The following is a 20,017-nucleotide window of genomic DNA, read 5'->3' as shown; positions in this document are numbered from 1 at the left end:
GAATTCAGAACGAAAAATTGGACGAGGACAAATATTTTCACGCACAATAAACACTGTGTGAGAGTGCACGAGATCGAAAGTCAACTGCTCTCAAAGAAATAATTGATTAACTTTGAATTCAAATGCCAGTTATTCAGAAAGCAAAATCGTGCTAACGTTTCAAAGCGGTAACAAACGAAAGCATTGTGTTTCTTTGTGCATCGAATAATATGATTATTTCTCTGCAATAAAATTCTTCTCGTTGCTCGATACTATCCAGGAAAGTTCTGTTCCAATAACCTGTAGTTCTTGGCGTCAATGATAACTTTATACATGCATACATGCCCTTTGAGAAAAAGACGAATCGCAAAATATTCCACGTTGGCTTTGTAAGAATATAGAATACGTATGGTCACAGAAAAGTCTGATGTTTTCCAGTAATCTTGAGTTCAATTGATTCCACGATCCTCTGTAAAGAGGATGCTAGCTGTGGCAAATCTCGAATTATTTATTATTACTATTTTACTCAGTTATTTTTTTCTTTAATTCAAGAATGGTTCCCTTTCTTTATTTGATCATTTGATTATAAAATACACTAAGGTAATGAAAATAGATTTGAAGCCTTTCCACATTGATTCACAAACTAGTTTACCTCCAAATTTCGCGAATTATGTTGAATACGAATCGCATTAACTAATTACGGACGCTATATGGTATAGAAGGCAAAATTTTTAATTTTTTGGTGATTGAAATTGCTAGAATAAATTACATCCATTCACATAATAATTACCAACGGAAAGATCGCAGGTTAGCGAGCCGTTTTGGAAATCATTTTGCACCTCACTTGATTAGTCCAGTTCGATTTTTTCCAAGTTTTTCAAACATGGGCATAACAGTCTTTCCTTCGTTAAAATGACACGAAAAACACGGATTCGAACGTTCTCGAAACAGGACCGAAACGCAAATTCAGCCGACCATCGTCTCTCGTAACGTTAGTCGATCTTCTGCATTGTCGGCAGCAAAAGCGTGTAATTTCATCGCCTCCTTCGTATCATTCGAGCTGAACGGGTGTAAGTTGCAGGTGCAACGTTCCACGCAAAGATAAAACTCTGTTACGTAAGCAATTCCGTACTGGCGAACTTACGAGCGGGATACGGACTAATTATATTATTGGCCTAACGATTCTTTCCGTGTCTGACGAAGTCTATCTACTGACACGTTCATGCAATCGTTTATTCTACTGCGTGTCACATGAAAGACCAATGAAAAATATATGTTATGCATCTCATTTTCGATATAATGAAATACAGTCACATTTGTTGATCCGATTTGCGGTATTAAATGTGTTCAATTAAACCGGATAATTGAAATCAACGTGTAATTGCCGACGCGTGAAAATTACGGACCACAGAATTGTTCAATAACGGCTCCATCTTCTAGAATAAATTTTTCCCTGTAGCTTTAACAATTACGTTGATGGATAGAGTTTGTTTGTTTAATTATTCGAAAACGTATGGCTTAATTGCACGGAACGATATATCGCACTTTGAACGAGGGACTATTAATAAGCTTGCATATTTCTCGAACAGTTCACGATTCCGATAACGACGTTCCATAACATTTTATCAAATTATCGGTAATTCAAGGCACAGTGGGAACAGCGAACCTTTTCAAGCTGTCAGACGAATAACCAGAGAACTTAATCAAATTCCTGGCCAATGGAGGTTGAAGAGTAATTTGCAATAGCTAACGTAAAACCTCTGAAATCGATCGTGCGCTATCGCGTGATACACACGCGAATTATCATTTATTATTTAAATAACAAAGAGTATAAAAGAATCATCATGCATAATGGATGATCGTTTGCAATTTCGTTTGAAATACGGTAATTTAACTGTTTAAGCTTTTCTATTGAAAATCTCTCTTATTTCAAGTTCTATTACAGAGATTGTAATTAATGCGTGCTATCACGAGAGAATCTGAAGGATTTGTTCCATCCAAGAAACTAACTAGTCCCAAATGCTGGTTACGTTCCCGCGACATGTCGTTTCGACTCGATTTTTACTTTCGTATCACAGCTTTTTATTACCTGATACTCTATTCTTTATCTGTAAGCACGAGATACAAAGAGTTCGATGAAATCGTGCAACATCTACATTCAGTAATCGACTTTACTTCAGTGAAAACGATTTTTATTTTCTGATGGATGAAAATATCTACTGTTACATACCAAATAACTATGTACCAATTTCATACGAGTATAATATATCTAAAATTGGAAACACTGAACGAATCGAAGGTAGAAGCAATCTGTTATTCATTCCCTTGCTTTTCGACGAGAGTAATTTGTGCTTGAATCGATACCGAGCAGCTTTTCAATTTATTGAAAATCATATGTCGTCGGAACGATGGAAAGTCGGAGCGGTATGACACGCGTCGCGATGAATTTACGAGGCCCGTCGGCGAGGAAACACAGGTAGCACTCCGGACAGGTGAGAGAACGGAGTGCGAGGCCATCTGTTAGTTTCAAAATAAAGTAGCCGGCGCAGGTCGATCGTAACAGAACCTCCAGGTAGCGCTTACGGCAAAGAAATCACCACCAAGAGAAAGTACATTCGCATTTTGCAATCGATGCGCGTCCATTTAAACTTGACACTTGTCAGCGAGTCCCTCATTCTCCAGTGAAACCGGTTCGTCGGTCGTCAACCACGTAACCGATTACATACTCGACAATACGACCAATTTTCAAGGAAAATCGTGTCGCATTTATTTCAAAAGAATATCGCCTCTTTTAGTAGTAGCACTTAGCTTCATCATGTTTGGAGAAAATTAAAGTTTGCATAAGAGACGCTGCGAAATTGGTTACGCAGCGGTTCTACCAATCGAAAAGGTTTTACTTTACGATATTGCAATTAAAGTATCTTTTAAATTAACGTCTTTCTTGACGTAACTAGGTTAATAACTTTTTTAGAGAAATAATCATCGTATAATCTTATCGCTTCCACCTAGTCAAATTTTCGTCCACTCAAAATGTTTGCAATAATACATTAAAATTGAACACTTGTATGTTGAGTTAGGCTATTTAATATGCAGTTGCATCACCGAGTTATGTCTCAGACAATTATTATACTAGATAATAATTACACGGGATACACAATTTTCAGATTTTTAGTAACGAAGTTATACTAAAACCTGTGCTTCCATTTGAAATGTGCAAGAGTTCATCAAGAATCACTAAAATTGCTAAACGAAAATATTTTAGCGATTATAGAGGAACGATCGATTACCGCGTCGTGGCTAAAACGATTAATTACTTTGTCGATTCGATCGAGAATTTGTCAAATGAATAGTAATTCCTGTACTCGTTCGAAATTCAGGAGCCTCGTTGGTTTCTATGAATTTCCGATAGATTTGAGAACCAAATTGCCACCTGTCGCGTAAATTCTGATCCTTTAAAGATTAATATCATTTACATGGGCATACATACATAGTCGCTATAATGTTACGTATCAAATCTGAAGTCAAGCTCTGTAATAGCGATATCTGTCAAATGTTCGATGACACGTTTATTGTATTCTATCAATAACCAAGCGAAAAAAGAACAGAATGAAAATTCATATTTCACTCGTACGTAAGTTGCCAATGGGAATTCGTACAAGAACCGGAAATCTACACAAAAAGTATTCAAAGAGGAAAATTTTGAATTAATCTTAACGTTAACCCAAATCTTGATGAATTTTTGTTAATACAATCTTGTTCTATCTGTAACCGTTTCCAGGTCTTAGAAGGTTGAACTTTGGAGGGTGATTTCGTCCTTTAAACTCGAGTTGGCGTAGCTAAAAAAATATACGTATCTAGTATCATTGGCTATTCTTCAAGTCTATAAAGTTTCATCCATACCGGAGTCGAATCGTCTGTGACCTTTTCTTGTTGGAATAGCCTCGTCTGATATTTACGGAATGGCATTTCCAAAGATTATTAACTCAAGTCTTTCACGGTCGTCGCAGAAGTACTGGAAATACGAAATTAAATAATACGAAGTTAATCTATACGCGGTTCGTCCATCGATACTCGCGAACATAGTTACTCAACTCTTTTTTGTGTTTTTTTTTCTTTTATTACGGATAGGTGTCATCTTTCGAAAACGAACTCGAAAAACAAAGGAGCGAACTCTGTTTGGCAAACACGCGAATGGTTTAATAAAGAAAAAAGAATAGTCTATTCACAGGATCGTGGAAACTGGAGATACAAAAGAGAGTGGCGATCGTACGAAATGAATATAACAAAATATCGTTATATAAAATCCCAATAATGTAAAGGCGAAAAAGAAAATACGTATACCTATTGGAAAACTACATTTGTCATATTTTTTCACAAGCGCCTTGAAATTCGCTGAAGGGATTTAAAAATGCGTATCGAAAGGAATCCGAACATATCGATATTTATGTGTATTTTAAATAGGATCGATCTCGAATCGCATCCATAACTCGCGGAATTATCCTCCGCCTTCTTTTTCATATCACAGTACCTTTTCTCAGAATATCGCGATACGATCCTTTACAAGTTTGCCTATGCATTTGTTCGTGACATCCAACGCGAGATACGTGAATACACAAGAGGGCGAGTCGTTCTGGAAACTTGTACGACTTAAAAGAATATACAGAGAGTACGGGAATGTACAAGGAACGAAACTTTGCGGTAGCTCCCTCTCATCGGATTAACTGTTTGGCCAGGAACTGCGAAGAAACTTGCCCTGCAATGTCCCATTTTAAATTCGAAAAACACGCGAACCACATTCAGAGAATACATTGTTCGGAAATTCGCTTCAATCCGCGTTCCTCCGCGTTATCCGACTGTATTCTATTCGCTAATTTCCAGATAAATTTTTCCACGTAACAAGTTGACCGACTTTTCGTTCTCCATACACATTCATTTATTTCACTGGTTTTTTTCCTCTATGTGTATTTCATTTTTCTCGCCGTATCGATTTCCGCTGTCTGATCAATTTTCTTAAGCACAACTGAATTCGGTTAATTGTTCAAATACGCTTTAAGAAATCGAGCGTAGCTCGGGAGAAGTTTTGTAACATGTCGTAAAACATCGTTTTTGTTTTTACAAATAAACCAGGGCCTCGTTTAGAGCGAATTAACGTATTTGTTATCATTTGGTCCCGCGTTTCTGGCCGCGTTCGGTATAAACCAGAATCACGCACGACTAGTGCTATAATGTTTCTTTGTGCGTTGGTTCGGATGCACTCGCGGACTCTGCGTGGGCTAATGCGTGGGCGATCTTAAGCGAGATCGGGCCCAGTTGAACGAACGTGCGGTTACGTCGCATTACACTTGGCGCGTTTGTACGGTCGTTGCTTGAGGGCTTCTCTTGAGTTCTCTCTGTGTGCCATAAAGCGGAGAAGCATTTAGACGAGAGCACGCGACAAATGTCGCACCTTTGTCGAACTATAAATCGTCCCATAGATCGGTATACGATCGTTTGAATGGCACTCGTGCCAGTTTGAACGACGTTTTAGTGCTACGATATTTTTAACGACGAATAGGCGCGCCATAAACTTGGTAGCCATTTTTAATTTTGTATGAAAAGGAACCGCGTTCGCGGCGAATGGAAAAGTTACGGATTAAGTTTATTGCCGCTGTAAATTACAAATGTAATTACGTGCTATGGATATGACCCCGATCTCGTTAAATTATGTCAGTCCACCGATATCGTTATATTGTTATGCGGATATACATCGGCGCATCAATATTCTCGTGTTGTTGCATCGATATTCTAATATCGTTATATTGCAGTGCGGCTATTCTTATATGTAGTTAAACATTTTATGATCCCGATTGTAATTTTTAATTTCGCTCGGAGATATGTGTCCTGGATAAACGAACAAATTTGTGGTTGAAGCTTATGATAAATGTTCTAGATAATCGAATCATCTTACTTTGTTCATTTATCGCTCTTATGGCAAACGTGTATAATTTGGTCAGACAGGTAGATCAAGATATTAATGACACTAAGAAGTTGACAAACATACACGTGGATTTACCTGGAGAATAGACTATCTATCGGGGAAGCAGCATCTGCCGCAAGTGATGTGTATGTAACTGTACTGATAATAACTTTAGGTCACTGAGGACTATCACTTGGAGGTAGCTAGTACAACTAGGGACGAAGTAATCGAACTTCTCGAAAATTTGATTGCATTAACTAACGTTGATAGCGCGTGTATAAACGTTGAACGAATTACAATAACTGTCTCACGTATCGTGAAAGTTACGAAAAATATGCATATGCTTGCGTAGTCTTTGATAAAAAGAGGAACATATTTACTCTGTACATATACGCGGGACAAGTGTAATTCTTTTCACTAAATCTTGTTTTCCAACACGGTCACAAAGTAGATAGCTTATCGATCGACCGGCGGGATGTATAGGAAACGAGATTATAAACGGAATGAAATAATTCTTAAAGCTTGTACAACTGCCGAGAGATTCATTCGAAGCACACGTAATGCAGTACCAGATAGCATTTAAACGAAAGCCAATTAAAAGAGCGGTTGAACTTCTAAACGACCGAGAAATGCAGTAGAGTAAACTGGAAGTTAAGCCGGTACTTTCGTTTATTTCCCGCGTTCCAACATGCATGATTCTCATCGTATCGAGAATATATCTTACGTTTCTACGTAGGAATCTTTAATCATACTTGGAGCATCATTGAATAACTTACCCATTATGCGCCAGAAAGGACTTTGGCAAGGAAAGAGACCGCTGATGAGGATCCAAGGAGACGTCCCCTGACAGAGAATCCTCCCCTCTCGTTGGAGCACTTCCAGGCCTGGACAGCATTCCATCTTTCGGCGGTTCTATTAGCGTCTTCAGAGAACCAATCACCGCATCTTCCATTGGAGTAGACGCTCCGGAACTTTTTGCGTTCCTCGGACTTTTCGTCACCGTTCGATCGGATGTGGTGACCCAAATGTCGCTACTAGAAGACGACGATGTAGTCGACGAGGACACGACTTGACCACTCGGCGATCTATTCATGATACTCTTCCCTTGAACCGGTGACACTTTTCTATCTTTACTTTCACAACCTTCGAAGCTGCCAGTGAATTCAGGTTTCTGATAGTATCGATGATATTCCCTCTTTTCTACGCTCGACCCGTTCCCATTGGATCCTTCGAGAGGCGACCATCGATTCGACTGCTTCAACACGCTTTTGGGTTGCCTTTCTTGATATTTCGACGCGTTGCTGTTGTTCTGTTCCCGGTTAGCTCGATTCTTTCGAGAAGTTTCGCGATCACGGAACTCCCGATCGTCCATTCGCTCTAACGATGCTGGGGATGAGCTGGCGCTTCCTCTGTTCGCGTGGTTCCCCGTGTCCGTGGGGAGTCTTTGATGAGCCGGATAGCTCTGGGATAGCTTCATAAATACCGGTGCCTGGTTAGGGGAGTACAGAGTATCTCTCTGTGAGCAATGTGGCCAGAAATCGCATGTACTGCTGTTGCAGCGTAGTTTCGTGTCGGGACTGATGCAGAAGTCGTGGTTCGAAGACGAGGGATTTGCATTCGGGGTCGTTGCCCCTCTCTGAAGCGTCTTCGGCCGTCTGGATTGTTGTTGTTGTTGTTGTTGTTGTTGTTGTTGCTGTTGTTGCTGTTGCGATTGCTGCGGCTGCTGTGGCTGCTGTTGCATACACATGCCGCTTGATTTCGAAGATTGCTGTTGCTTAGACGAGATAAAATAAACGTCGTAAGTGTTGGGATTGTTCCTTTGTCTTTGTTCTTGGCTATCTTCACGGCGCTCGAAGCGACACGAGAGAAGACTCCTAGCCACTGCGCGACTCCTCGTACCGTAAAGGAACTCGGTTACTGCCTCGGTCTCGCGAAGAAGTTCCTCGTTTAACGCGTTCTCGGTTGACTGCGCTTTTCCTAGGAAACATGCACAAATATACTACAGTATACTACAGTAATAAATAGACAAAGTACAGGAGTGTAAAGAAGGTTCGGGCACTTGAATACTTATAAGATATTCGAACAATAAAATTGCGATAAAGATACGATGTTCAACTCGTATATGAAATTCGCAAAAAAAAAGAAAAAAGAAAACTGCTGCAACGAATGAAACTAGTCAACGAATATACGCACTATTTTGGAGAGCATGACGTTTTCTTTCGTTGCCTCGATCGGTGGAAATTTTCACGACGACTCTGTGGCTCTCGTTAGATTCTCTGGAATGCTCCCTACTCGGTGCGGCGGTGCTGGGGGACCTCTTCTCGGGTAATTGAAGACTTCTGGATCTTCTTACCCGCGACTGATGGGAATCTGGGGACGCTTGCGTCGTTCTGGCACTCTGATGTTGTCTAGAAGCATTGCTACGCCTGAAAGGATTGGGTGTCGGAGATCTGCCTTGTCTCTCCGCGCTGCTTGACGACGAGGAGGAGGAGGAAGGCGAATTGAACGATAACTTGCCGGATTCCGAGGATCCGGGTGATCTTCTTAATCCCTGTTGACTTCTGTGATGACGGCTCTGTCTATTCGGTGAAATCCTTTCCCCATTAGCGCGGATGGACTCTGTGGATGAATTCAGCGCTATTATCGAAGAAGAAACGAGACTTAGATTCAAAGAGGAGCTAGGATTGTCGTCCTCGTCATCGCCGTCGTCGTATCCCTCCACCGAAGAATCCGTGTTCTCGGCCAATCTGGGCATCGTTGATCTCGTCACGCAACTATCCAGACTTCTGAAACCTACTGACGACGAAGATGAGCTCGAGGACTCTAAGTAACGTTGGACGAACTGCGACCTTCTCGAAGAGGACTGATCTTCCAATGATTTAGCTTGCGCCATTCGATATTGTTGTTGCTGTTGTTGTTGTTGACTGTTACTATTTTGCCTTCTAGATCTGGAAGGTGTGTTCGATGATTTCCGGGAAGATGGTGGCAAGGAACTCCAATTCACTTGATGCGGAGGCGAAGGCGGAGGACTGATGATGTCACTGTCCACTATAGCATTGGATCGTGGTAGGAACGGCGGCTTGCCATAATTGTTACGCCCGGAAGAATGCTTCGAGGAGGTCTTTTTGCCGATCACATCTTGAAAGGCAGGCGGAGGTGAGATTATCGGCGTAATTGACGGCGGAGAATAAGATTCGGGGATGCTGTGAGGAGATGTGCAGGTGCTGCTTGCTACAGATTCAAAGTCTTGACCATGCAGAGCTAAATAGTCCGGTCTCTGGGTATCCAATCGTAGAAATTCTTCAGGACATTTCCCTGGTTCGCTGTTGCAATGATAGTCAGCCAATTTAACCGTGGCTCGTCTCGGCAACGGCAGAGTACCTGTGGTTGCCGTTACCAAGCTACTCTCATAGTTTATCCGTCGATTCTCGTCCAGAGACCTTTGTTGCACTTGCACCCAACCCGATCGACCTAAATAGACACCGTCCACCTCCCTGTCGCACCATCGCACCGGTGACAATTCTCTGCTGCAATCTCCACTGATGAAAAGTTCGCCCGAGGTGCCGCTGTTGCCCGACAGGTACGAATTCGAGGATTCTCGTCGACGAGAACCCGTCACCTGTCCGTAAATTCATCGATAGAAACAGATGTCTTCCAGACATTTTGACAGCGCGTCCAAACTTTTTCAACGTTCTCTAACAGAATATCAAACTCTTTCCTCTCTCTTTTCTTTAAAGTCCATCTTTCAAAGGGTTATAACGATTATTGGGATCGAAGTTCTCGATCGTTAGGAAACGATCGCATACAACAAAAACTACAATATTTCGAAATTTAAATAAAAGGAACGAGAAAGATTGTAAAAGTTTCGAGCACGGGATTTTACGGTTTGAAGGGCGATAGTTCGCGATACTATAACGAGTTACGAATTGCGCGGTATTCCGAAAGAAATACGGTACGATAAAATGATTTTTATTTTTCAAACGTTTTACTCGCCTGTCCGTGGCTGTCCTGCCGATGCTGCTTCAGGCTGGAAGTCGACGATGCCGATGCCGTTGTGTCGTGGCGCTTCAAGGATGGTATCGAAGTACCACGCGTGTACGAGCCCCGTGCATTTCCACTTGATTTTCCTTTGCTGCCAGTTTGACTTTTATTGCTACCGACGCTATATGATGAGCCTTGAGATCCAACTTCCCAAGGATCGGATGTGCTGCGTAAATGCAGGATCGACACGGTCTGGCCTCTGTAAATAAAATATTAAATCAAACTTTTCATACTGATAATAAACATATTATCTGATCGTGTCTTTTCTGATTGTACGTATATATGAAAGAAGCATGCATTCTTCGAGCATTCAATTCGAAAAATTGATAGGAAGCGTACAACGAATGAGATACATTTATTATTCATGAATATTTGAAGTTGACTCTCTAGGAAACTACCCTTACAGATAGGCCCAAATACATACGTATAATACATACATATGTATATCTAAAGTTTGTATTGGCGGAACTCGATTTGAGGAGGTTGTTGCACCGTTACAACCTGGTTTCGGTGCATTTGCTCCCTTCCTCGAACCCGGATACAATCTGCTCGTATAAATATTCATCGAGACTACGCGGCTGGCGATATAGATATCGCGAGATAGAAGAGGAGCAAATAAAAATGTCACAAGGGGAAAGAACGAAAGAAAACAGGGCCGTTGCATCCATCTTGCTTCGAAATGTCTACAAAGGCGGGATTCTTTCCTACCGCCACCGATACCGATAGCACCACGATACCGTCGCGAAATGTATATGGCGAAAGCTGGTAACGTACGAGCCGCGGTAAAACGGATTCGTCGGCGTTTCGCGTCCCAACGAGAATAATCCTACTGGTCGCGTTTCACGAGACACGAAAACGCTTCCAGTTTAACTGTGATTAAATGTACAAGGGTTCCTTTCTGTTTTCTTTACGCGTTGCGTGCCGGTACGCGTATAGCCTACTAACCATAGCGATAAAACGTGATAAGAGAGTAAAAGTAACTCGATTTAAAATAGAGTAATGGAAATTCGCATTCCCAACCAGATTAACAAGAACACTTTCGCGTATACTAGAATATCAATTTCTAGGGTCGAACAATGTTTCGATGTTACGCGAACAACCGGTGCCACGCTTTAAACGTTTCGTAAAACGCGAGTGGACAGAATATAAATTTTGTTGCGCACAAGTATACATATGTAGGTCGTTGAAATAAAATTTTCAAAACGAAATCCGTTATTTCTTTGGCCGGCAAATTAATTTCAGGATGTCAGTGTGACGGCGCCCGGTGCTTCGATAATTCACAAATGTCCCTACCGTTTATCATTAATGAATCTCGGTAAATGTAGTCAGCAGTGCGAGGAAAGACGACAACGACGGCAGGAATAATCCTCCGCCGTAATGATTCATGAAAGAAGAAGCAGCTAGAGAAATGGAATCGTCGGCAAGCTTCGAGTCGCAACATAAATGGTTAAAGCGCAAGAATAAATGACATTCTAATCTTCCAAATGACTCGATTCATTTTTTAGATTGAATGACGTAGAATTGGTCGCGTACGAATTTATTAGCGAAATTATAAAATATATAATTCAACGTAAAACGTTTCGATGATAACTGATATCCATCGACTTTTCCGTAAATATAATCGTTATAGTTAATATACTGCGCGATTTTTAATCTTAAAACAGGTTACCGTAGTTCAGAATATATATATATATATAAAACTACCTTATTCTCGTTAACAGCTATGCGACTATTTGTAGCAAGATGCAAATAGGCGAATTTATATTACATGGCCTAAGTATGACGTTATTTCTGAATGACCTTATCAGAAGATATATGTGAATGTCCTGGATTAATTATATTTACCTCATAACTGACATCATCTGCAGGGTCTTTCCCTGGCTTTCACACTTGGATTAGGATTACCCTCGCGTGATAAATGAATATACCAAATATAACTGTGTCGTCGAGGATCGATGCAGCGTCATCTCGCGATCATATTAACATTCACATCGATCGACGAGATATTGATAAAACTTTCACACATCTCATGAATTAAACTTCACTGGTACTAAAATCACAGCACAGATTTAATATTTTAAGATGACGATTACTTTCCTCGATAGAAAACGAAATCGTAAAACGGAGAGTGATGTTTAACGCGAGAAAACTTCAAGAAACGAACGCACGTTTCGAGAAAGTAAGCAGGCTTGCTTTTCCGCGATCCCATTAAACTCCGTAAAAATGATCCGAGACAACTAATTAACCGTATAGGGCTTTGGAAAGAGCTCTAGAATCGCTCTCTCTGTCATTCAACCCGTTGAATTTTGTATTCCCGTGTGTAAACAAGTTGAACTCCGCAGGGTAGTTCCGAGGACAGAGCGAGCGGTGTAGGAAGCGGTTGCCTCGTTTCATTGAGCTTCATGAAACTTACATCGCGCGTAACCACCGAGTCAAAGACTACAAGAAGTAAACAGAAGAAAGAGAGAGAAAGAGTGAGAGAGAAACAGAGAAAGAGAGAGAGAGAGAGAGAGCGAATAAACCTAAACTCCAACCATGATCGAATTCATTTTCTTTTTATCAAATTGACGTATCGACGATGCTTGTCGCCTCGGTATTAATCTCGTGACGAAACGACTTCTCTCACATTATTCGTCAAAACTAATGTCGTTAATTATATTATCCCCTTCTGCTACTATTCGCTTAGTCCGATGTGTCCTTTTTTGGCCTGGCCATGTCACACCGACGAATAAAGCACTCGACGAACGGGACAATGAACTCCCTGGCCCACGTAAAAAATTAACACGTTCTGCGTCGTGTGGTTCTTTCAGTGACCCACGGTATTACTGAAGAAATTATTATCGTGCCGGTCATGATATTCATCAAACTCGATTATCAATCGAGATTATCAAGAATTCTCTTCAATTTACATTTTTCGGATATTCTTTCATTGAACGTAGCGTGACGTATTAATCTAGAGATTAACTGATTCAGCTTATCTGCTCTTCCTTATAAAAAGATAAGAACCCTCTAATAATAAACGAGAGCGATTATTTGTCCGATAATTTGTAACAAACACTATTTCGAATGAAACTATCAACACGTGTAGAGTTGACAAGAATCAACAACAATCACAAGCAATATCACCTGTGCAATCACGTACTACGATACATATACCAACACGCAACGTTGAAAAAGTGAAAGTGAAGTGCAAAATAATTGGAAATCGTGAATCGCGAATAACGATCGTTAAAATCGAGTTATATTCCTCTCTCATTTGCCCATCCCTTCCATGAACGGAAAAAGAAGAAATAGGAAAGACTGATGGAAATATTCTTTTTACATCGAAGGAGTACCGCACACATGAAATATGTAAATGAGGAGAACAGAGATAACGAGAGATAGAGGGAGGCAAAAGAAAAAGAATAAAATGAAGCGAAGAATATATGAATGGAGAGAAAAGAAGCACAGAGAGAACACACGCGTTACCTGTCGCCGCGGGAGCCAGTGGCCGTGTTTGAGATGTCGGTAGAATTCGCGGCTGAACTGACTCTACGAGGCGGCAAGGCTGGAGCAGGGGCCTGACTCGAGGACGAGGTCGAAACGGGCCCTATGACGCCTACGTTGCCCCCACGTACTCCGTCCTCGACCGAATGTTGCCTGGAGGATTGCGAGCTCTGCAACAGCCAACGACGTCCGGCGCTCCTCGTCACCACCGTGGCTCCGCTCGACCCTGTTGCTTGATGGGACACCGTCCCTCCGCTGTCCAGTGACGTGCTCTGCGATCAGAAATTCAAATCAGCGAGGTTCGTTCGATCGTTGTCCCGGTACAAACTCGGGAGGGGGTTACTTTCAATTTTCCAGTAGTTTCGTAGATATGGCAATAGAATATTATCAGAAAGTGTAGTTAAGGAGATAAGAATTAAGCGTTGACTTGAGTATCTCAGGCGAAGAAGAGATGGAATATTCCATTGCAAAGTTTCAGTCGTAGAGCTTTGGGAATGTTCTTTGGCATTTTGTGAGATGTTTGGTAAGACTAGGTTGATATTTGGAGGATTGAAAGATTAATATAATACATGATTTGGATTGTAGACCTTGGATACTTCCTATCCCTATGATTCGTATTCTGATGAGTTTAAAGGTGAGTTTAAAGTTAAAATAAATGGGTAAAATAAATAGCAATTGTCAAATGCTATTAAACGCTACTTAAGAGTAAGCAGCGTTCAATAGTATTTTCTATTTCAGTATTTCATATTTCACGGACGTAGGACACATTTAGCACAAGACACTGTAAACGATGTTCCCTTAATGCGGCCACTTGGATGCGGTTAGAATAAATAGGAACGTATTTGACTTCTTTTCTTTAGCTTTTGCAATTATTCCTTCGACGGGGAAGCTAATCGATTCAGTATAGGCCGTCGCTCGGAGGTTTCTCATTGGTCTCGTCTATTCACTGTCTCCTTTTTATCTCTTTTTTTCAATTCGTTTTGTCCGTATCTTTCGATGAACGACAAGCTATAGCATTCCCGGTCGATAGAGAATTCACATTTTTCGACAGGGGAATTGGGGATTCGATAATCGCTTCGAGGAAATCGCCATAGAATTTCTTAAGATTTCGTGGAATATCGAGAGGAGAAGGTTTATCGTCCATCTTTATGCAGCTTCGCTAATTGCATTCGTGCCTTCCTGTCGCATTATTCAAATTCCATCCACCGAACATGACTAGTTTCGTGACTGGTGCTTTTAACAAGAAGGACGTTAATTTTTTATCAGAATAAGACTATACATAACTCTTCTCCTTTTACAACTAATTTATTTATTTCATATGATATACTTGTTATACGTTTCGTAGCTTCACAGTAGCTCTTTATCTAATTCCATAATTATCATGTTTTTATCTACTTAAAAAGAACAAAAGTTAAACGTTATTACTCCGCTTTATTACACGCATTTTACAAAGAACATTTTTCCCATTTTACTACCTCTGTTATTTCTAAATGTTACAACTTAACCTTTTGTTTCCAGTGACATCTACGAATCTTGATAAATAGAAGGATCATGAAACCATTTCAGAGAATTTACCACAAAAAAAGGCTTCTGAGTAAATAGAAGGGTTATAAAACAATTTTGTAAGCTTCACCATAAAACAAAATTCGTGTCAGTACGATTTCTTTTATTCGGCTGAGTTTCTAACATTAAAAGGAAAAATGATGAATATCTTTGGACGCGGCCGATATGTCGGCTTGAAAGTCATACGCATGTTTGTCGAGATTACATAAAGGAATTCTGGAAGCCGTAGTGACGAGCGGCGGCGCGTCGCAACACGAGATGAACTATAGTTTATAAACTCACGGTTACGCGCAACATAGGTTGCCGCTGTTTCTACTTCCAAATACGGACGAGGTGCGAGAGACTGGCTACGCAACTCCTTCGATGAAAGTATTTTTATTTTCGTTGTGTGTTACGCCGAAGAAACCCGTCTTCACTTGGCGATCCACCGAGAATCGAGAGGGGACGAAGCGAACCAGTGAACCTATCGCTTAGAAACGCTGTGTCGATTAGATTCTCGCCAATTAATCGTGGCTTATCCTTTTCCTATTTCATCGCCACCGATCGGAATTGGTGCCGTTGATAAGAAATACGAGGAAATCGACGTCACCGCGGTGTATTTTATTACGCGCACGCGTTGGATTTCTTTCGGCAATTTCGGTTGTTTACCTAACCTGGAAAATTGAAACGACCGCGCGTCTCGAAACAGGATAGAAATCGTCTGGAATATCTAGGCCGAGTCGATAATTTAACCGCTGTGAATGAATTTATCGTATTCCTACGACGAAACTTCGCCTTGTCTGAGTATCTGTATCTTTGGAATTCGATGCATTTGATCGGTTCCAACCAAAAAGCTCAACAAACTTCCTAATAAACGTGAATTATGATTAACCTATTTGAAAGCGGTAACGCACTGGCTGTGTCGTGAGAAGGAAACCGTGTTGCTATTATCAAACAACATTGGAAATACAATTGGAGATGTAAGTTGGCGCAGAGGAAGTATGCAACAAATAAATAGAGTATACGTGGAGCAGAGAACGTCGTGAAAAATTAAGAAGTAATATTGGTTTCGAGAGAACCTCGAAATGTCGGTTCTCGCGTATGTATCGTCTTATAGTTACAGGTCTCAAATGGATTAAATTTTTATGAAGAACAGAATTATCGAATACTTACGTTTAAGTGATTCTTCCTGGATGTGACGGAAGAATCCTGCGAGGAGCCCCTCGAGTAATGCCTGGAGAACACTTCCGCGAGTCTGGACCTTCCCGTATTAGTTGCGTTCGACTTGGATTTGTTCGGCGGGGATTCATCGCCGGTTTTAGCTAAATTCGGATTGCTGCTCTTACGCTCCGGGAAAACTAAATGCTCGATGTTTGGCGTGTATCCAGGATCGCTTCTAACGATATCCTGGAGGGTGACGCGGCCACCAGTGCTCGGTCCGCCATTGCTGAAACAGTCCGAAAAACCGTTTCCCCTTTCCGCCAATTCTCGCGTCGCGATATCATCGTATTCGTCTACATCTTGTTTATTCGCAAGTCAAAAGATCAGGTGCTCGTTCGACCCCATAATGTGAATCGTAGAATGTTAATATTTATGGAGGCTACGAAGCTTGCTATTCTCCCGCAGGAAAAGTCTTGTCTCAGGGGTGTTGAGATTCTTTTCGCGTGAAAGGAATTTTGTCAAGGGACGTGGAGAAAGGGTGGGCACGAACGTGAAAGGGTAGAAACAACGTGGAGGGAACAAAGGAAAGGGAGAAACAAAAAAGGGGCAGAAGGCGGATCAGTGAAATGCACGATGAATGCAATGTCGTGCACGTCGACACGCGTAATGTCGGCTTAAAAGGGTTAATTATGCAAGCCCACTGAAAGCCGCGGATAGTTTACTTTTCTCTGATATTTTTGTTTGAGATTTCTACTTTTGCTCATCATAATACGTCAAAAACGATTAAAAAGGAACAGAAAAAAGGGGGAGGAGTGAAAAGAGTAGGAAGGAAACGGTCGGATGGTAATAAAAATGTCGGCAGCAGACCGGCCTGAGATCTATTGCGAATATATGAACGAGACGAGGAAAAATATTCGATACCTTGAAAATGTTTCTTTCTACGGTCGGTACTGCTATACATTCTTTTATCCTCTAATGTGTTCGGTTCAAAAAGAAGATCAGGAAATATCAAAGACAAAAATGTAATGGTCTGATATAAAAAAGATAATTTTCGATTTCTAACCAGATGTCACAGCTATGTGTCGACTTTTAAAATAAATTCTTCGATTATCTGTACTTCTATATTTTAATCTTCGATTAGGGTCAAATTAACTTTGTCACCGTCGTTGCACGATTTAGTCTTCGCTAGCAGTTAGCTAAGCATAAAAAATTGGTACATTCACAGCTTGTTCTTTGGCTTTTACGTACAGGTGGACGCAACGTTAATACATTGGACGTGCGTGCAATATACACCTACTATCATAACTACAGTTTTGCGAACTGACCTGGGTCCAAAACCATGTGACTGTCTTTGGCCTCGTCTTTTCCCGCTGCCACGGCCAGGCTTGATGTTTGTCACCTCCGCTAATTGCAGCAAGCGATTGCGATGCTGCCGCAACAGCGGGTCCTCCCTACGATTCATTTTAGCCGATGCAAGTGGAATCCTGTTGTTCCAGCATCCTGCAATCAGTACAAAGAAGGTTCCTATAATATTCCACTCGAAAAAATCTGACGCTTGAAAATGCATCCTGCTAACGGTATACAGTATAGAATTCTCGCATGATTGTCGCAACAGTTCATGGGAAGCACGAAAATTCACTGAATCGTCGAATAGAGAGGGCGTAGCAAGAACCAGAGGGCTGAAACAATTCATTAATCTGCTTTGATATCCTTGATCCGATAGAGGATAAATTCCGTTGTCAAATGTCTCTATTTTTCTATCTCTCGTAACGTCGAAATACAGTTAATCTCGAATTTACGTAACTTTTTTTTTTAAGATTCATATGCCACGCTAATTCTGTACCTGAGAGCCAAAGTTCTTCGTAAATCCTTTTTTGCGTTATTTTTCAAACCAGCAAAAAAACAACAATGTTTACACGCTTCTTGTATATAAATGTATGAAATTCGTACAATACGTTCAGGAAGAATACTGCAATTACTTGCATATGCGAAGAACGTAGATTGTTTCTTTATTGTCATAAGAAACTAAATACATTATTAAAATAAACATTACGTATGCTTGTATACGTTGCATCAATGTGTTGAAATGTGGCTACAGTTGTAAAAGTTCTTTATTAACTTGATTTAGGTCAAAGCATACGGAATAATCAAGTGACTACAATAGCAAGTTGGTATTAAGCGCAGAAAATAATTTTCAATAAAGAACGATTACTAAAACATTGTCTTTCTATAATGTTTACCCTGCAAAGGTACTGGATCGCAATTATTGGTCTGTAAATTCTTCTCTCGGGGCTCGTGTCGGATCAGGAAAAGAATTTACTACTGACACTGTGCCCGCCATACTTTTATACCTCTTTGAAGCAGAACTAGTGAAAAAGTCTTGGCAAATAGGACCAAAAATGTGCTTTTTTCTTTCTCTGCTACACTGTTAAAAACTTGCGGCATCGTTTCATCGCTGTATCGTCTCTTTAAACGTCCCTTTTTGTCCTTTCAATTGAAACGGTTTTACATTGAATACAAAGAGCCATGAATCTTTTATTTTTATTTGTAAGCTTCCCTGAACATTCTATTCCACAAAACCATCGGTTAATTAATTTATTTGCGCGTGCACTTAAATTAAAAATTACTGCCAGTTTTTTTAAACGACAAATTTCCACAAAACGCTATAACTGATTTTTATTACTGGCGTCAATTAATTAAAAAGAAAGGAATTTAAAAATCCATGTACTTTTTCTTCTTAATTGAAGAACATTTAATGTTGCTTTTTAATATTAAAAAACTATCTCCGATATAGTTTAAAGTAATAATTAGTCTCATTATAAGGTGAGATATCGATGGAACTTTTCGGCACACAATTTGTAGTCTGTTATGAAAGTAGTATGTCGATGAAAAACGCAATTTAAATCTGAAACTAGTTTTTTATGAAAATTCAATTAACGGAAATTCACGTGAAGTATGTGAAAATAGTATTCCGTATAAGTATGGTGTATATGAATTACGAAACCATTATTACACATCCATCAAGTGTATAATTAAACTTTAACGTGTACGCTATTTTATTCAACATCCATGCATCTGTATGTGTATTATTTTACAATTCTTACCAGTATCGTCAAATTTAAAGCGAACAATTTATTTAAAGGGACAATCAAAGTGCAATTCAAATTCAGACTTTTAATTAAAATACTAAATTTCAAAATATTTATAATGCACAAAAATTGAATGTGCAACTTTTTATAATCCCTTAGATACCGCAGTGTTAGTTTATTCCTTCGTCATATGTAGTGTCAATGGTGTACGTCAAAAATTCGATAAAGCAGAATTTATACACAGATAAATATTACGAAATATTTTCTATCCTGTCGAGCAATATTTCATAGGGATCAATATTTCCTCCTCTTATCAAATATTTACCAAATATATATTTATATATTTTACATCAAAGGCAAATTATTCGTGAAATAATATAAAAGAAAATCCGACTTGTTTATTTAGAAACGAATACACATCCGCATGCAAGGTAAAGATTTCGAGAGTGTGAATAAAGCACAAGAATGAAAGATTCAGGGATTCAAAGATTCAGAAAGATTTCGATAATTCTACTTTTCAAAAAATCATCCCTCCCTTCCACTTTTGAATTTCTTTCGCGAGATACTTGCGTACTTGTTTTAGTTTCAATACTGACATTGGCATATTATAATAATATTATATTATGTAACCTAAATAAAACAAGCACGAATTATAGGGTTTGATAGTCAAATTAATCACTTTCTCCGCGCTTTATATTTTGCATTCTAATGTATATTGTTGATGAAGGAGGACGTCTTTGATAGCGAAATTGCATACTTCATA

The 20,017-nt window shown here is 40.0% G+C and overlaps 1 protein-coding gene across 4 annotated transcripts in view; it reads right to left on the bottom strand.

Annotated features, from left to right (window-relative positions):
- The window catches only part of RhoGEF3 (Rho guanine nucleotide exchange factor 3), a 132,942-nt gene that overhangs the window by 75,077 nt on the left and 37,848 nt on the right, over positions 1-20,017 (bottom strand). For all 4 annotated transcript variants that reach the window (XM_069122812.1, XM_069122816.1, XM_069122813.1 and 1 more), the window contains 6 exons: positions 17,491-17,665; positions 16,178-16,451; positions 13,445-13,734; positions 9,929-10,175; positions 8,129-9,554; positions 6,712-7,912 (listed from right to left, as the gene is read on the bottom strand). In XM_069122812.1, coding sequence (XP_068978913.1) covers positions 6,712-7,912; positions 8,129-9,554; positions 9,929-10,175; positions 13,445-13,734; positions 16,178-16,451; positions 17,491-17,665 — 3,613 coding nt within the window. The remainder of the gene's footprint in view (positions 1-6,711; positions 7,913-8,128; positions 9,555-9,928; positions 10,176-13,444; positions 13,735-16,177; positions 16,452-17,490; positions 17,666-20,017) is intronic.

Source organism: Bombus flavifrons, chromosome 11 (genome assembly GCF_040668555.2).
Source record: "Bombus flavifrons isolate JBK064 chromosome 11, iyBomFlav1_principal, whole genome shotgun sequence".
Taxonomy (NCBI): domain Eukaryota; kingdom Metazoa; phylum Arthropoda; class Insecta; order Hymenoptera; family Apidae; genus Bombus; species Bombus flavifrons.
The sequence above is the reverse complement of the archived record's forward strand: the minus strand, read 5'-3'. Positions and strand labels throughout refer to the sequence as shown.